The sequence below is a fragment of the Pagrus pagrus genome (genome assembly GCF_965226575.1).
Source record: "Pagrus pagrus genome assembly, chromosome: 20".
NCBI lineage: Eukaryota > Metazoa > Chordata > Actinopteri > Spariformes > Sparidae > Pagrus > Pagrus pagrus.
Window position 1 is genome coordinate 22,408,845 of NC_140207.1, and position 18,117 is coordinate 22,426,961.

Below are 18,117 nucleotides of genomic sequence, written 5' to 3' on the forward strand. Positions count from 1 at the left end.
AACGTCAGTCTTACAGCTACTGTAACTGTTAATTAAGCTATTATTACTGCTCTTGGTAGCGGCAGCGTTACGCTTGTGTGTATGTGCTTCAGTAGCACAGTGTAAAATTATTACATGATGAAGAGTGGTGTGGTTTCTTTAAGGGGTAGAGCAGTGCGTGTGTGCGTAGAGTCTGTGTGTGTGGAGTGAAGCGAGCAGCAGGTGAGGTTGGAGCAGACATTAGTAGAGCAGAGGAAGAGGTTAACCGTGCAATTTCAGGGTTCAGCATCTTGCTCAAGGATGCTTCGGCATGTAGCTCAGTCCCGCCCAGGGGAGCCAGGGTTCAACCAGCGACCTTCTGTTCGCTGGTCACCTGCTCTACCCACTGATCTCACTAATTAAGCATATATTAGTACATATAAAGCCATATGCTTAAAGTATACAAAATATACTTTAAGTTGTTCCACTTTAGCACATAAAAGTACACTAAATACACTTCAAGTTGAGCTTTTCTACAATTTAATTACAATTTAAATGTATTTAGTATAAAATTAGTTGTTCCAAAATAGCATGCTTCAAGTTAACTAATCATGAACACACTTGAAGTATAATGATGAATAGTGTGGCTTCAAGTACACGAAAGTATGCTAAATTTTAGTACACTTAGAACATTTATTTTTCAGCTGGGAGAGCAGGAGAAGTTCATCCCTTGTGTCAAATTAATAGTATTAATTTGCTAGCTATTAGGGTAGAAGAAAGTAAATAAGCAAACTTATTATGTTATGGAAATTTTTGCTTGGGGCCCCAACAGACTCTAGAATCGCCTCTGCCTGTTGTTATCATGCAGGTCACACTGAGTAGCTGACCTGCAGTTATTTTCAAAAACTCAAGCTACAGGGTCCTTTCCTAACTGTGAATACATCTGACTATTCTGCAGTAAACAGCCTAATGCTGCAACATGGGGGTATTTGCTCTTATCACTTGGAATCATACTCATATCCCCCAATGTATGCTGAATTTGTGTTGCACAAGAGTCCACTTCCTGTCTCCTCCCATTTGAACACATGTTTAATCGGATTATCTTCAGTGCAATAATGTCCGACTCTTCTAACTTTTACCGGCCTTGACTTTACTCATGACATAGCAGAGAACACTTATCTGAAAGCATGACTCTCTGCTGAAGCCCCTATTCATTCTTGACAGCTTGATATTTTTTCCTCCCTGCCTCCTCCAGTGGAAAGGATGGCAGAAATTTAAGCTGGTTTACAATTTGTCAGCGAGCAGTGTGCAGGGAGAATTTAGCCACAGGAGGAAAAATTAGCCACTGAGGCAGGAGGGTAGGCTGGCAGGCGATCTGCCAGAGCTTTAAAACAGAACCCACGCTAGGACCAAACTAGAGAATGTAATAAATGATGAGTAATGACGTTTACAACCATAAAATACGCTAACTTAAAAGGTGTACGTGTAAAAATAATTGTCAGAATTCGAAGGTAGCTCCAAAACTATAGAGGGTACAAGGTAATTTATTTGTTTGAATAGGGGTCAGCTTAACCTCTAACTGCTGCTCAGTGTAGTCTTTGCTGTTGCTATCTTCGGCTGCAGCATCTAGCTAATGACTGAGCAGGTAGCTCAGTTAGCCGTGGAGCTAAGTAGCCCGCAGAAGTCTGCCCATACCGCAACCTCAGATGATGTCACTGCGGTACAAGGGGCTCAGACACCTCACAGTCAACACATCTGGACACCAAACTGCGATTGAACCTGGATGTTAGCAGCGTGTAGCGCTGAAATATTTTTACATCGTACTCTCTGAATTGAGGATTTATTTTGACCAAACCAGAGGGGATTGTGAAAAGACAAACCAAGACCGTTTTGGTGAGTTCTATTTCATTTATGTCCGGTTTGAGTGCGTTTTAGATGAGGTAACGGGGCAGTTAAGCTCTTACCAGGTATACGAGAGAAAGCTGAATTCAGAAGGTGCACGGTTGTATTTTGCTGTTTAGTAAGGGGAACATATGTCCTTTTTTGACATTTTGTAAATGTATTTTATTTACCTACCACTGCCTTGTGTGTTACAAAGTAGCATTAGGACAGGCCGAGGCTAGCTGGTTAGCATGCTAACTTCAGTAGACATTATGCAACACAGTACTGTAAAATAGAGCCCCTCTAAACTAAAATCCTGGCTATGTCTTACAAGTTGCTCTTTTAAGACTGGTCTTACTATTTCTCCTCCTCAGTCTTAAACTAAAGAGCAGATCCAGTATAAAGAACATATATTGTCAGTCTCGATCAGTCATGCAACCAGCTGGTCTCGTCCTCTTCTGAACGTGAGCATGAAAAACATGTACACTATTTGAACTCAAACTTTTAAGCATTGCTGTCTGAGATGAACGTATTTGGTGAGAACGTTAAAGGAATGTGAAAAACAGAAACATGAAGCCTGCTGAATAAAAGATCTGATTTAATCAAACAGCTTAGATTTACAGAAGCAAATGCAAGAACCAAATCAAACAAAAAACAACCAAGCATGAAGCTTTAATTCCCTTTTTTGGTGCAGCTCCCTCAGTTTTACAAGTAGAATGTGGCTCATATTAAACCTGACAGAAAAACAAGTTAACAAAGAATATGAATCATTATAAAATAAACAAAACATCTTTACAAAGGAATAACATCACATGAAAACATAAAATTAAAACAAATAGGTGTAGTAGTATCAGCTTTGGACAACCCAAATTAAGCGTAACCAGAAAAGGTCTTTATGATAATTACATAGAGCACACAACAATTTTATAATATTCAAATCCCTTCAGATGTAGGATGTTAACGTTTACTCAAATATTTAAGGATTCGAGGACTATGGACCCCTTTCCCTTGGTGCTGCAGATAACTAATTATGCCGGGTAAAAAAATTGCATTAACACTGAGTGTTTCTGATGGCAATCAAAATCATATCACAATTTTTAAATTTACTGTGTTTGAAAAAGGTGATCAGGGTGAGCAGCAGGTTTTCAACACAGTACCCCATCTTTGTTTAACAATCCAGTTACCTGTACAAAAATTGACATTGTTCATTCCTGTAAACCATGGATATGTTTACATTTTTACATGTTCCACCTGTACATTTCTCTAGGTTAACTTTTCCATTTTATGTTGTGACAATGCTCTGATCTGGTTAGGTTTAGGCACAACAACCACTTGTTTAGGGTGAGAGTAAGATTATGTTTTGGCTTAAAATGAGGTCTGTCAAAATAACATATTAATAATGTGTACATTTCAATTGAGTAATTACAGAAAAAATAATGCAATGAAAAAAATAACACAGATTAATCGCACTCTGACGCCCCTTAACCTTACGTCACTGAACACGTTCCACAGCAGCTCTGTAAACATGATGGAGTTGATAACTAAACACTGCTGTGTGCACTGAATGGAAAAGTCCCACTGCAGCCAGTGATCCTAACTGTCAAACGGTTAACATTCTGTCCCAATCCACGAATCACTGTGGTTAATAGTCGGACGTTGTACCATTGCCACCAGATGCTGTCGTTTCAGCATGAATAATATCCTTAACATGGATAGCATTAGCATGGATATTAGCATGGACACAAAAAGCATGGATATTAGCATTGATAGTGATAGCTACCACTCAAACATGAGGTCCTCTTGTGTATTGAGGAGCTGCAGAGTTTATTCATGGTCAAACTGTAACCTGTACTGTACATTTACTGCCACTAGACAACCTCTCTGTTAAACTTTCCGTCTGCTCCGGTGGCTAACAGCTGTCTGCTCTGAGCTCAGCCACCGACCGTCGCTCTCCATTTGCTCACTACAAACTGTCCTGTTATTAAAGGAGCCACGCAACTCTTAGGACACTGGACGCCAAGCTTGACGGATGACATAAAAGTCCTACTGTAGTCCATTCCATTTTAGTGACAGCTTGATTTTTTAAGCACAAAATTTACATTGACAGTGTCAGGAAAGATCATAAAAATACCAAAACACACTGGAGTGGTACTTCAATGGAACCGTTGACAGGAGAACCGTTTTGTGCAACTTATGCAGTGAGGAATATTCTAAACATCGCAGAACTACAAGCTTCAAATATCAACTGCTTTTAAAGCTTAGAGTGTCCATTTATTAACTGATTCACTCATCTACCGAAATGTATTTGCACTGAGATTATTTTTACTAATACGGCAAATATTGGCATATGGCATTAATTCTAATTGATTAATCATAAAGCTTGTAATTAAGTCTTTTTTTTTTTTTTTTCATCACTTGACAGCCCTACTTACTGTAAAATATTTGGTTTTGTCTCCACAAACACAGCTTGAAATTGTCCAAAGGTCTCCTTAAAAATACCCAGTGGTGTCGTGCTTGGAAATGTTGAACCAGAGTCTGGAACTATGGTCACTGCTTTAGCAGCTTTCTGGCCTGTAACTCCACCACCATCCCCTCCACCTCCTGATCTAGAAGTCAGGTCGTAAACATGTTACGTATGACAAATTTGAGCATATCACTGGTTAGCATGAACATTAACTGCCAGCATTTGATTCTGGTGACTGGGCTTTGTTTAATGTCCTTAATGTTGTCTTTACTAACAGTAAATGTGGCAATGACAGCTCAGTTAGCAGAACAGCAGAACAAAAAAAATTGTATTTTCCATTTCTTCAAACCATATCTTCAAATATGTACATGTGATGCTTACCATATCAACATTGTCACATTACACAGCACATCATCTATGTCCAGTGTGAAACTCTATAAGTCTATATGTCTAGCCTGTACAAAGTGCTCTTGTTAAAGTTAAGCCTTAATGATGACTCAGGGAGCGCCTTTTTGTGGTGGATGGGCGTGAATGAACTTCATCTGGGAAAAGTTCATGGTGTGCAATATCCCACCAGTTAAATAGAGAAGTTCACCCAAAAATAAAAGATGTAGTCATTATGTACTCACCCACTTGCACATGAAGAGTCAGGTTAAGTTTCGTAGGAGCTTCACATCATAACAGCATTGCAGCATTCTCCTAAACAACTCAAGTATCAGGGGACTTGTTTTGAAGCGTGGAAAACCACCATAAAAGCACAAGATGGCTCTATACAGCTTGTCAGGCATAATCCAACTCTCCCTTGAGATCCCAAACTGATTTGAAAAGATATTATTTACACCCTCAATGCATGGTCAGGTGGAGTATGAAACTTCACAAGACTTTCCATTGGCATGAGCTTGAGTAGATAATGACTTGATTTTTATTTTTCTGTGAACTGTTCCTATAATGTTTCTGTTGTGTTTGACATGACTGAGGGTTTAAAATGCCCTCCGAAATCAATGTTTTTACAGTTGCCCAATGTAAAATTCATTTCCGAGCTTCATTAATGAACCTCTGATCAATGGAGGGCAGAAAGTCGCCAAAAACAACAGTAAATGAGGGCAACAAACTTGAACAACCCTTGCAAATCACTGAAGCATCGTGCTGAACAGTTCAGGTAAGAAAACATTCCCAGACTCTTGGCCAACAATATTTGTATATGCAGCGCAGGATTGGACTATTACCAAATGTCTCCAGCAACCCAGCTACCCAAAGTTAGCTCACTATCAGATACACATTTGTTTCTCTTTTAATTAAGCTTTTTAGCTCTCCACAACGACAATCCAAAATGACTAAAAACTGAGAAACAAAGGCCTTCACCTTCCTAAAGATCGTTTGGTGTCGTTTTGGTAGACACATTGGTATTGCTGTGCTGACTGACAGAAATGTGCTTCTTTAACCCCGGGAAACGTTTGACCAGCATCAGTCTGAAATAGTTCTGGAACTTTCTCCCAACAAACGTGTAGAAGATAGGACTGATGCAAAAGTAAGTGTAAGCAAAGATACGAGTGACATGAAGAGCATAAGACCATTTCTTTTGTTTCTCACAGCCTTCCACTTTATCTTGCATCAGCATTGCAATGTTGTACGGGGTCCAGCACACAAAAAACAACAGCACAATGATGAATATTAACCTCACTGTTTTGAACTTGGTAGCGAGCCTGGATGATATGACAGTGATGGCAATCCTGACATAGCAGTAAATAATGACGGCCAGAGGAAAGAGCAAGAAAAGAAAGATCTGAAGGTAAAATCCAGTATCCCTCAGCCTCTCAAAATTAAGACGAGACAAATCACCAGGATACTCATCACAGTATGTTTTGTTGGTCATGCTATGTAAATAAGGGTTGTGGATAAATATCTGCTTGATGCAGGACAGGATGCTGACCACCCACACCACAGCGCAGGAGACTACCGCATACCTTTGATTCCTCACTCGCGATGCGCTCAAGGAGTACACAACTGCAAGGTGTCTGTCAAAGGTCAAAAGAGTTAGGAAGAGGACAGAACTGTAGAAGCCCAGGTAGTAGGCGCTTCCAACAATCCTGCACATGGCTGCGCCAAAGATCCAGTCGGAGAGCTGCATGTAGACTCCCATGAAGGGAAGGCTGCTCACGAAGATCAGGGAGGAGAACACCAGGTTCAACAGCAAGATGTTGGTCACAGTGGTCAGCTTCTCAAACCTAGGAGAGAAAAAACAAAAATGCTAATTGGTCACACAAGCATTTTTTCAGTAATGTGTGTTTGTTAGTGTCATAGTAGGAAATCAACATTTCTGTATGAGTGCCATATCATGTTCACATTATATATTTATGGCCTGACTTTCATATCAGGATGTGGAGGGGGTGGTGATGGAGTTACAGGCCAAGGGCTGTCAAGCCAGTGACTGCAGTTCAAGACTACAGTTGAACATTTGTAAACGTGACACTACATATTTTTAAGGAGACCTTGGAACAAATTCCAGCTGTTTGTGATGACAAAAAACAGATATTTTTGACGGCAAGTCAGGAGCCAGCAATGGTGGAGAGCAGGTCTCTGCTCAAAACATGATCATTTCCTAACCCTGACCTGAAGTCGTTTTTGTGCCTAGGTTTCTCTTTTCCATTTTGTTATGCTTAGCGAGCTATCTTGTTGAGGGTGACGCTGTCAGTCATTTTAACATTTCTAACATTGTGCCTGTCCTCTCAAGAAGAAGGGTAGCATCAGTCTTTTCAGCAACTGCCCCAAAACAACATGTGTTTACCCTCAAGTGTCAAAGACTGGCTGGGGAAACTGTGGCAGGTGGAAGTCATTTAATGGGAGACGGCTGTTCGTTTCCATTGTTCAGCAACCTTAAATGTGTTTAGTATTGTAACCTTCAACAGTCACCTGCCCTTACAGTAGTTTTAACCCAAACCACAATGTGCCCCTGACCATACTTAAATAAGAAGAGTTGATTTTTAAGTCTTATTCCCGGCGCTTTGGGATTGTGGAACGGGTCAGGCGCCATCACACAGTGTCACCCCTCCAGACCTGCACCTGCTGCACAGTTTGTTTGTTTTTGTCTTTGTGTGTAGATGAAAGGTATAGATATTAATTCAAATTGGACTCAGTACTCAATTATAATTTTAGAAGTAACTAAGTACATTACATGGTGTAATGCATACTTGATGTAAAATGTAAGACTTAAATCATAGGGACTTTACAATGTGTTAAGTAGTGTGGATTATCATTACAGTTGTGTTATTGCGCAACACTTTTCTTAATGATCTGTGTTCAGCCCTCAGAAACTAGGGATGGCTTGGGACACTTTTTCATGTCCTATACCGATACCGCGATTGGAACTTAGAGTATCTGTCGTTACCGATATCAATCCGATACCGTCTTTTCTCCTGTTCATGTTAATAATACATATCATTTGCATAGATGTACTTTGCTTAATATCGACATCTAAAAACACCATGTTCAAACTGTGCAACAAATATTCTGCTCCCCTAAAGGAAGAAATAAAATTCAGGGTTTTCCCCAGAAAACTTGTTAAGCCCGGTGGTAGGGTGGCCCACCAGCGGCCCACCGGTGCCCAAGCGTGTTTTTTTGCGTCAGGGGCCTGACCCTAACCATTGACTGATGGCAGGGCCTATAGGTAACAGATTCATTAATGGAGTAGTAGAATTTAGAAGGAGTGATTCCATAAGGCTTTAAGATCAATGTTAAAAGTTGACTGGAAATTTGAAGAAATTTGAATTCAAATTTGAATCTGAATATTATCATTGTCATGTGTTGTTATAAGACATTTTAGTAACACCAGGTCTTACAGATTGCACTCTTGAAATCAACCACGGGGGGGGGCAAGTAAGACCTGGCAGCCCGCCAGGCTTATAATACACTGGGGGAAACCCTGCCTGTGCGCAAAGTAATTCCACACAGCTGACATGATAAAATTGCTAGGCTGTCACTCACGACGTTCTGTTTACACATGCTGCAGCGGCTGCATCTTTGCTTACGGCACGCCGCACGACAGCACATCACGCAAGCGATATTTTTTTTCGGAGGATAAGTCTGGGAATCTCATTAATATTAATGAGGTGCCGTCATCTTATTTGCAGATCAAGGTGCGTCGAAACAGCTTGTTTCGCGCATGCGCACTGTGACACCGAGTAGTACAGTTACTGCTAGAGGCTGTGTTTACTGTAAAGTAGATGAGCACTTTGAATGGCAAAAAAGCTGTCAGTGAAGCAGCTTATCTGCCAACGCGCATGCGCAAAACTGACTTGTTTGAATTGTTCAGCGGGAAACTGTCAGTGGTTCATTTCATCGTGTAGCCTGGTCAAAATGAGTGAAACTCATACAGCCTGACCCCCCCTCCCGTCAAACGATCCGGTCTGACAGTGACATATTGCCTGTTCATTCATGAAAACCATCTCGAAACACTCTCAGTCAAACAAGGTGGGGAATGAGAAATCTGCGGCGCTACTAGCCTAGTTCGCTCATTTTAAAAACACACCGGCAGCAGCGCCTACTGATCTGAGACGTGTCACGTGAGTTACTGTAAATGCTGTGTGGAAAACCAGCTGTGGTCTGTGATTGAGGTGCAGACGGGTGAGTTTGGAGCTGACGAGAGGATCGCGCTGACGACCGTTTCGTTATATTTTTCTCATTGAAAAACTATACAACTGGCATTTAGATGATGTTCTGCATAAAAAAACAAGTGAAATAATAACAATTCTGTTTTAGTAATCAATCGCTTATAGTGATCAAATGTACTCTGGACCAACGTGATCACTATAAGCGGTTTCCACTGTAGCTAGTAGTTCAAAAACCATATTATATTTTTTATTAATAAATAAATAGATACCCCCCTTACTGGCGCGCATGGTATTGACACTTCAGCATGACCACAGTAAAAGGTCACCGCTTGCCACTGTAATACAGTAGGCTATAGTTTTTCAATGAGACAAATGTAACGACGGCAGCTACAGTATACGTCTCACTCTCTTTTTTCGGTCCTCAGTCTCGTCAGCTCCAAACACACCTGTCTGTGTTTTTAAAATGACCGAACTGCTGTACAGTAGTGCCGCAGATTTCTCATTCCCCACCTTGTTTGATTGAGAGTGTTGCTGGATGATTTCTCATGAATGAACGGCAATAGGCTGTGTCACTTTCGGGCTGGGGGTTAAAACATAGGATATCCTGAAATAACTTTTCCTCGATAGAAATAGGCAACAAGACGTGGCCGATACAAAGTTGATAGGTTTCATTCATCCATGTTTTGACAGACAACACAAACAGCCAGTGATAATGAGACCGGACACCGTCAGCCAGCCGGCCTGTACTGCGAAGGAGTCGAGCTCAAAACCTCAAGCCCCGGTCCGAGTTAACACGGTACTACGAAGCTGGTTATCAACTCAGCCTCATGCTCAGTGCGAGTTCACATCAAAGGAGGCGTGTGTGTGTTTAATGGAAAGCGAGGCTGGGTGTGTGTATGAAAATCGCCATGGACCGCGGAACGCATCTTGACGGGGGGGTTGGGGGGCATAATTTCAAATCAAGTGGGGAGGGGGGGATCCTTGTACCTGGGTTACTGTTACCAAGGATACGGAAATAAAAGTTGCGAAGCTACAGACAGAGTTGCGGTGATTGTATCCACTTTATGATAGGCTACATTATGAAAACACATGAGTCTATCACAACAAGGGATTTTCCAGATCAAATCCGTTGGATTATCACGCTGATTATCCATACGAGAGGTAGACTGCCAGTTCTCACGCCCGGACTTCTACCAATAGTTTTTTTTTTTTTTTTTTTTTTTTTTTGGAGGGTGTGTGTGTGGGGCGCATGGCGTCTGTCCGACTTCCCATTTCTCCGACTTCCCATTTGTCCGACTTCCCATTTCTCTGACCATACATTTCTTAATTTTTGCGTCCATTAGTCCGACTCTCTATTTCTCCGACTACCCAAAATTTCGACTTCCCATTTCTCCGACCATACATTTCTATATTTTTTCGTCCATTAGTCCGACCTCCCATTTCCCCCGACTTAAGTATGCCCGGTGTTACGACTCCCAGTAATTACGACAGTGTATTAGAATGACTAATCTGGCCCAGAAGCAGGATAGACTGAGATATCAACTTAATCTCCTGTATTTTGACGGCGCCACAGTGTAGTCAAAGCGCGTGGGTCCTGCTCCTGTTCCTTTTATTTTTTTAAGTGATGTGCACTGATGTGATACAGTCAGTGAAAGCTTAATTAATAAACACAAAGTCTCGGCATCCGAAGGAGGAGATGCCTTGAACGGGAAGCAGACCGTGGTGGATTTCAATCACACACTCCGACCCCAAATGTTGCAACTATGGAAAAAGTTATCCAGGAAAAAAAAGACTTACAAACACGGACCAAAACGGCTCCATAATACGCACAAAAATCCAAAAGAAACTAAAGTTAAAAAAAAAAAAAAAAAAATCTCTGCATGACATTTTTTTCAGTGAAATCCACAGAGAAGACGGCTGCACAAGTGGGGCGTCAGTTTATTTTGAAAAGTGCTGGGGATAATAACCATATACTGGAGTTTGTTTTGAGGGGTGCTGGGTAGGCTACAGTTATGTTCCGTTAGTTATGACTTTTGTTAACACTAGAGGTGACCCCGAATCATACACCGCGGAAACAGGGGGGGGCATGGCCTGGGTAACTTTTGTGCTCTGATTATTTTATGAATAAAAGCAAGCTCAGCCTACCCGGGGTTACTTTAAACCGTGACTGTGAATCTCCTTCGCCTCGAGCCATGACCCAGGGCCGGTTCGGTCCAAAGTCGGAATTCTGGATGGTCGGATTTAGCCCTGGTCGGAATATAGAGATTATTTTGGACGGAGCAATGTGCAGTCGGGCCAATGGGCCTATAAAAGTCGGATTAATGAGTAGTCGGAGAGATGGGCGGTCGGACTTTTGGGCCGTCGGACTGACGTATGCTCCCCGTGTGTGTGCCGAGCGGACCCGTTTAGAGAGATACGCGTCTGTATGGGACAGGTTTTTATTTAATTTAGAACAAACCTTATGCTCAGCAAAAATTTCTTTCTGAACCCGACCGAGTTAGTCTGGGCTTCAATGAAACGCTAAATTCGCTGTGAGGCCAAACCCAAGAACAGAGATGAACTGATCTCCGCAATAGAGTCCTTTTGGAAATATAAGCTCACCAAAGAGGCCTGTAACAAATACATAGATCAGGTCGAACAGGTCATAGCATTAAAGGGAGGACCGACTGGCATGTGACTGCATGGCAGACGGCGAAAAATGCCCAGGGCCGAAGGATCTCCTGCTGAAAGACTGATGCGCACACCTCGCAGATCTCGGGACACACTCTGCTTTAAATTACCTACTGTATATCATACTGCACTGTTCTGTATACCTGTCGATTTTTTAAATAAAAATGTATTATTTGAAGCACGTAGGCTACCATGTATATATCTTATATTTTTGGGAAGTCTGAATTCCAGTTACTACACATCTTATGAACGTGATGTAAAGTAATAACTTTATTTTTTATACATATTTTTTTTAAATGCAGCCTCTAAAACTAGAATGAAAAATATTTTACTATGTTCCACCTTCTCGGTTCTATTGAAGGTAATGAGCTTAATAGACATATTAGCGCCTCCATTTATCTCTGACCAATAGGTGTGCTTATAATAATTGCTGTGACGACAGCTGGACACAATGTAACACATTAGCGACACATTAGCATCATCCATTTATCTCTGACCAATGGGTGTGTTTGTGGATACTTCACTCAAGTACATTGTCAGACAAAAGTCCTGCCCCCCACAGTACTTCACACAGCTGTTTGCTTTGAACAGAAAAACCGGTTCCTACAGTAGCTCTCCTCACACTTTTCAGTTCATAAGTGAAGATATTTCGTCGTCTTTCATGTAATAAATTTCACATGTAAGGGGAGCTGAACATACAGCCTCCATTCAGAACTCCAAGACACATGTGCCAGACGCACGTAAAACACAGATTGAGACATACACCAGAGGCGATTGCTCTAAGACTGCAAGGGAAGCTCAGCTTCCCCTAAAATGTCACCCAAAAAAAAAAAAGTGGTGAAATATGTACTGCTGTGTGTATAGTTCATTGACTAAATACGCGCTAGAAAGCCTTCATCTTTTGTTCAAAATCAGCTACTTATCACAGGTAACTGGCGCAACTTCCTTCTCATTCATCCCCGCAGCGCCACAGCACTTTACACAGTCGGACGCTCAGCTTCTACTGACTTCAATGGGGAAGCGTAGAACGGGTTGTTCCACTGCAGCGAAACTAGACGCTCATTGGATAAATGCTGGGCTTTGTCCCGCCCATCGGACGCTCAGCGTCTCTGGGGGTCTATGGGGCAGTGGGCTGGCCCGGACGTTCGGCTTCTGCATGATGATTGGATGAGCTGTCTGAGGCGGAATCCTTTTTTGATTGACAGCTTAATGAGCGAATCAGCGAAGAATAAACATCCACCGGAGCATTTTCCAAGTTTTGCTGCTATAGGCCTAGTCCGGGGGACAATGACACACTGAGCTTCTCTCTCCTCCCCTCTCCTCTCCTCTCCATCTGTATACATTATGCCTGTATACATGCCCCATCTCTGCATGTCACTGACTTACTTCTTCCCCGGAGTCCTTGTGCTTTCTAGTCCTACAGGCTCCCATGGATCCTGGCCGCGCCCGGGTCGTGGATCGTGGATGCGCCCACTGCTATGGCCCTGCCTGATCGTGGATGCGCCCACTGCTATGGCCCTGCCTGATCGTGGATGCGCCTACTGCTATGGCCCTGCCAGATCGTGGATGCGCCTACTGCCATGACCCTGCCTGACACCCACCACTACTGTCGCTAATATTAGTCACATCTCTGTTACATACGTTCCACTACTATTATTGTAATGCATTACTACATACTATCCTTACCATTAATCACTACTACTGTTATCACTAGTAATCACATTTCCATGTGCATTTCATTATTATTGCTGTAATACATCTTTATGTACTTTCACTCCTGTCAACCATCGCTTATAATTGAATACATTGTGATCTCGTTGATCTGCTCTGTACATGCGACCTCTATTGCACGTCTGTCCGTCCTGGGAGAGGGATCCCTCCTCTGTGGCTCTCCCTGAGGTTTCTTCCGCATTTTTTTCCCCTGTTAAAAGGGCCTTTTTTTCCTCACTCGAATCGAGGGTCGAAGGACAGAGGGTGTCGTCTCTGTACAGATTGTAAAGCCCTCTGAGGCAAACTGTGATTTGTGAATTTGGGCTATACAAATAAAATTTGATTTGATTTGATTTGATTTGAACTGATCCGGAGACTTTACCGATCCCCAGCGATTGTGTCTTTGTTAAAAACGACTAGCGTTGTGTTTGGCAACTCTGTTCTGTCACTCTGCGGTTTCTCTCCCCAACGAGCAGCGGCAGCTGCGGAGCTTCTCCCCCCGTCACGATCACTCACACTCACAGGCGGTCACACTTCACAGTAGCCTAAAATTGAGCTTCCCCTCCTTGAAAGACCAGCAGCCGCCACTGTCATACACACACCCAGTCCCGCTTTCAATAAAACACACTCGCATTCTATTACAATCAGTGAAATATATGAAAACACAATTTAAAAAATGACAGTTGTTGTTAATCTAGTTTTTTCGTAGCCTACTTTCCATTAAAACAACCTGCTGCTCTTGGCTGAAATCAGCCCGTTGTGGCTCCATTCTACGATTAAAGTAGTATCAACAAAGTCACTGTTAACAAAATCAACATCTAATCTGTCCCTTCAAATTGTGTGTTTGGAGCAGCTGCAGACAGATGTGCATTAATGCTCCTCTCGTGAGTCCAGCCGCATCGGGTCCAGGCTGCTGGCACGAACGAAGCAGCTTAGAAACTGTTTAAACGAGCGATCGTGGGCTATAAGTGGATTGTTACATTCACGAGAACTTGTAGAAAATAGATATGAGACAATTTGCTCAAACTTGGAGCCAGACCCGGCCAGGCTACAGGAGAGATCAAAAATATGGAGGGGGCCAGGACCCCCATGAGAACCACTGATCCTGTTGAACGTAACCACTGTGAAACAATAAAAAACAATAACATTGATCTGATTCACCGGCGTAGCGGTCCCTCTCTCCATTCACTCTCTAGCTCTCTCGACCACATCTGCAAATGAAGTAGCCTATGGCCTATGAACAGCGCCACTCTCCATTGCAGCTACGTTGTGGTCAAACGTGGAATTATCCCAAAATCTTTTGAGCTGCATTTCAGTACGATGCTTCCACCTAGTGGCTACAATGTGACTTACAATTTCACGCAACCCGTGAATCACACTTTCCGCAAGGGAAACGTCCATTTGAAACTTGTACCCACTGTCAGCATATATTTTTCTTTCTTCACATTTGTGATCTGAAGTAGAAGCCAATCAAAGAGAAACACAGAGTAAACATTCCAAACTTCAGTGAATCATAACCCTTATTCTTAAATACATCAAATAATGATGCTATTGATATAGTTTAATTTCAATATAGTCTACGGATAAAAAAGCAGCACTGAAGCACTATTCAATATTTATTGATTGTTTTTTTAGATGTGGAAAAAAGTGAAGCTAAGCTTTGTGAATTAAGACAATGAAGCTAGTTTTGAGTTGTCAGTTGTAATTTCAGAGCTGTGAATGGTACTTTCCCTGAGCCCTCACCATGTCAGTATGCAGCTACCCCAGCACATCTCATTGCTTCCCCTTTATAATATTCTGCATTATAAACACTCTTTTCAGTCAGAGGCCCAGGAAGACTTTGCCGAGTTCATCTCTGACTCTGCCATTTGTGTTTCCACGAAGACTGAAAGTATTTTCACATTTGCTTGCTCTTGAAGGCAGACAGCAGCGATGGAGGCGAGGGTAGAGTGCAGAGGGTCGGTCGACAGTGACAGAGGAGAGGTAACTCTTAGGGGGCTAAGACAGAGGACAGCTACTGTACTCTTCTCTCTGTGGGCACACGAATAAGACACTCCTCGTATGACTTCATCTGTACTCTCCCAGTGTGTGTTTTTTTCCTGACAACCTGATGACATCTCCAGTCAAATCCAACAGTGCCACAAATGGTGTAGAACTGAAGCCTGTCGCAGGACTGCTCTGTCCATTCTGCCTCCCAAATATCAGAATCTGAGGCAAGTAGACAAAAATCTGTCTTTAGATTTCTTGGCTGAAGAAGTGGTTAGGTTATAGTTGTGGTGGTGCTGACTTGTATTGCATTGAGGAGTGTTTTAAATATCTCATCCGCCCATTTATTAAAAGTGAGGGTAGGCAAAATGTAGTGCTTGCCAGTTTTTTCAGTGTATTCACTCTCAGCGTTAGTGCCAGGGTCCACCATTTCTGCACAGGATTCAACGCCATGGGACAGATGCAGCGTGGAAGCCAATGTTTTGTTTTGCGATTTACTGTCTTTGAGGTCCGCCTCACTGTTTACTGTTCACTCTCTCAACCATGTTCGAGCTGTGTTAGCTTCATGCTAATATAAACCAAACATCCTGTGTGAGAGTGGGGGGGGCTGCACACACACACACACACACACACACACACACACACACACACACACAGACTGCCGAGCTCATAGTTTCTCTTGTTTCCTCAACCAACACAGATGTGTTACATCGCTAACTATCCAAACATGAGTTAATTAATAAGAGTAACCATTAGTCTGCTGATCGTTTAGCTGTAAAACATGTTGCGTTCATTTATTCAGTCAGAAATGGTTGTTCAGAATTTCACTGTTCCAGAGCGCTCTGAGCATCCTCTGTATGGAAGACATTTTTGGACATTATTAAAACTAATAAAGCTAAAAGTAAAATAAATACAATTTTAAAAAATAATATTATTGATCTAGAAATGATTGGGTCATAAATAACACACACCAAAAAGTCACTTGAAAAACAAGTGAACTGTACCATGTATAATAATGTTCATCCCTTGAATCAACTGAGAGAATATTTCAGTTAAACACATACTGTCTATGTTTCAAGACTAACATAGGTTAAATGCTGACTTTGGAGAATGGGAGACATTCTGAATAAATCTGGCACAGTTTACCAGTTTACCAGTCCTCACTTCTCTCATGTCATGTTTTATTTATTTGACCTCATGGCTGTTTTTTTCCTGTCGCAAGATGGTGTCAAGTTTAGCCCATAAACCCTCACATCCTGGTGGTGTGCTCTGCTCTCTTTTGGCCTGAAAGCCATATAACAACAACTACGCCAAAACTCAAAATAGTCAAAGTACTAGATATACTGTATGTAGAAGTCAGGACTCGGGTATTTGACAGCAACATAAGACTAAAACTCCTCAGCACTACAGTTAGCACCTCCAACTCCCCAACAAGCTAACCAATCTATGTATTAAAGATTGTAGTAGCTTATGGCATGATGGATTGACCTTTTCCTTAAACATCAATTCTTCGACAATGTGTGTTTGTTTGGCTGCACTGTGAACACACAGCAGTTGATCTTCTGTTGTATTTCTTACAAAATAGCTGCTCAAGGATTGTGTGCTGTAGTATTAAACTGCAGTATCCACAGGTGTTGCCAAATCAACCAGGACCGAGAATTATAACTTCAGTTTACGCCTTGTAAAACAAAAGAACTGTTTGAATTAGGGCCATGAATACACCTGCTACCCCTTCAAACTGCAACACCAAAACTTTGTTTGCATGGTATTCTCTTTAAAAAGACATCTGCAGTACTGTTGTTCATTTATTTTTTTTTTAACTACTCACCGATGGATGATGACCAGAACCAGCACGTTGCCAACGAGGCTGAAGAGAAACATAAAGTAGAGGAGGGGGGCTAGATTAGATCCCAGACGGTTGTCACTGTCCCTGTTACATGGACCGACATGCGTGAATGGATCAGGGCTGTAATCATAATCAAATGTTGAAGTCTCCATCTTTTTATGGAAGGTCAGCAGGGGAATCTGCCAGACACAGAAACACAGCCATCAAACATAACATTCACAAAATGATGATTATCAAACAATTCATCTATTAGAAATGATTTAAGGAGAGCTGGACAGCAATGCCTTTACCTGAGAGGCTCAGAGGAGCACAGGAAATAATAGCAGGTGTTTGTGGGAATGAGGATGATGCTAAGGGGAGCTGACTTACCGTCCAGCCAGCAGGGAGGCTTCTTCTTCTTCTTGTCTGACTCTGAACACCACAGCTGTCTGACTCACGGTGAGTTCACTGTATCACTCCATGATAAGTCAGCGAGCTAGGGGAAGGAAGTGCCACAGAAAAGTGGGTGTGTTTGTGTATGTGTGTTTGCATGTGTGAGGGAGGGATTACCACAGCAACACTTTACACAAACAGGATAAATGCATCTGTGCACGTCTCATGTTAATATTAAATTCAAATCATATTTGACTAACTGTAAGGAAACAACTGCAGAAGACCACAGACAAAATGATCACGCACGTTTGATAAAGACAAGAGACCGAGCACGTCGCTGACGAGGCTTGCAGAGTGTGGAAGAGACTCTAACATGAGTATTGTAAAAGCTCTGCAGTGCACCTGCAAAAAGCTGCCGTCATATAGTTCACACATAGCCTAATCAGGTGTCCGAACAAAAAACAGGTCAAGGTTGAAAATTACATTCTGGACTTAGGGTAAGTTCACAACAGCAACATTGTTCAATATGAAAATTAATAATAGGGACACAGGGCTCATCGCCTCGTGGTATTGTGAACGTCATTTGTCTAAACATGAATCTGCTGGACAGTAATCTCAGAGAA

The 18,117-nt window shown here is 42.1% G+C and overlaps 1 protein-coding gene across 1 annotated transcript; it reads right to left on the reverse strand.

Annotated features, from left to right (window-relative positions):
* Positions 1–2,455: 2,455 nt before the first annotated feature.
* LOC311249142 (C-C chemokine receptor type 3-like) lies at positions 2,456–17,561 on the reverse strand. The gene is made up of 3 exons (XM_084339945.1): positions 17,492–17,561; positions 17,105–17,301; positions 2,456–6,528 (listed from the first exon to the last, which is right to left on the reverse strand). Exons 2-3 carry the CDS (start codon positions 17,272–17,274, stop codon positions 5,670–5,672), a joined length of 1,029 nt encoding a protein of 342 aa, XP_084196071.1. The 5' UTR covers positions 17,275–17,301; positions 17,492–17,561; the 3' UTR covers positions 2,456–5,669.
* Positions 17,562–18,117: the final 556 nt, after the last annotated feature.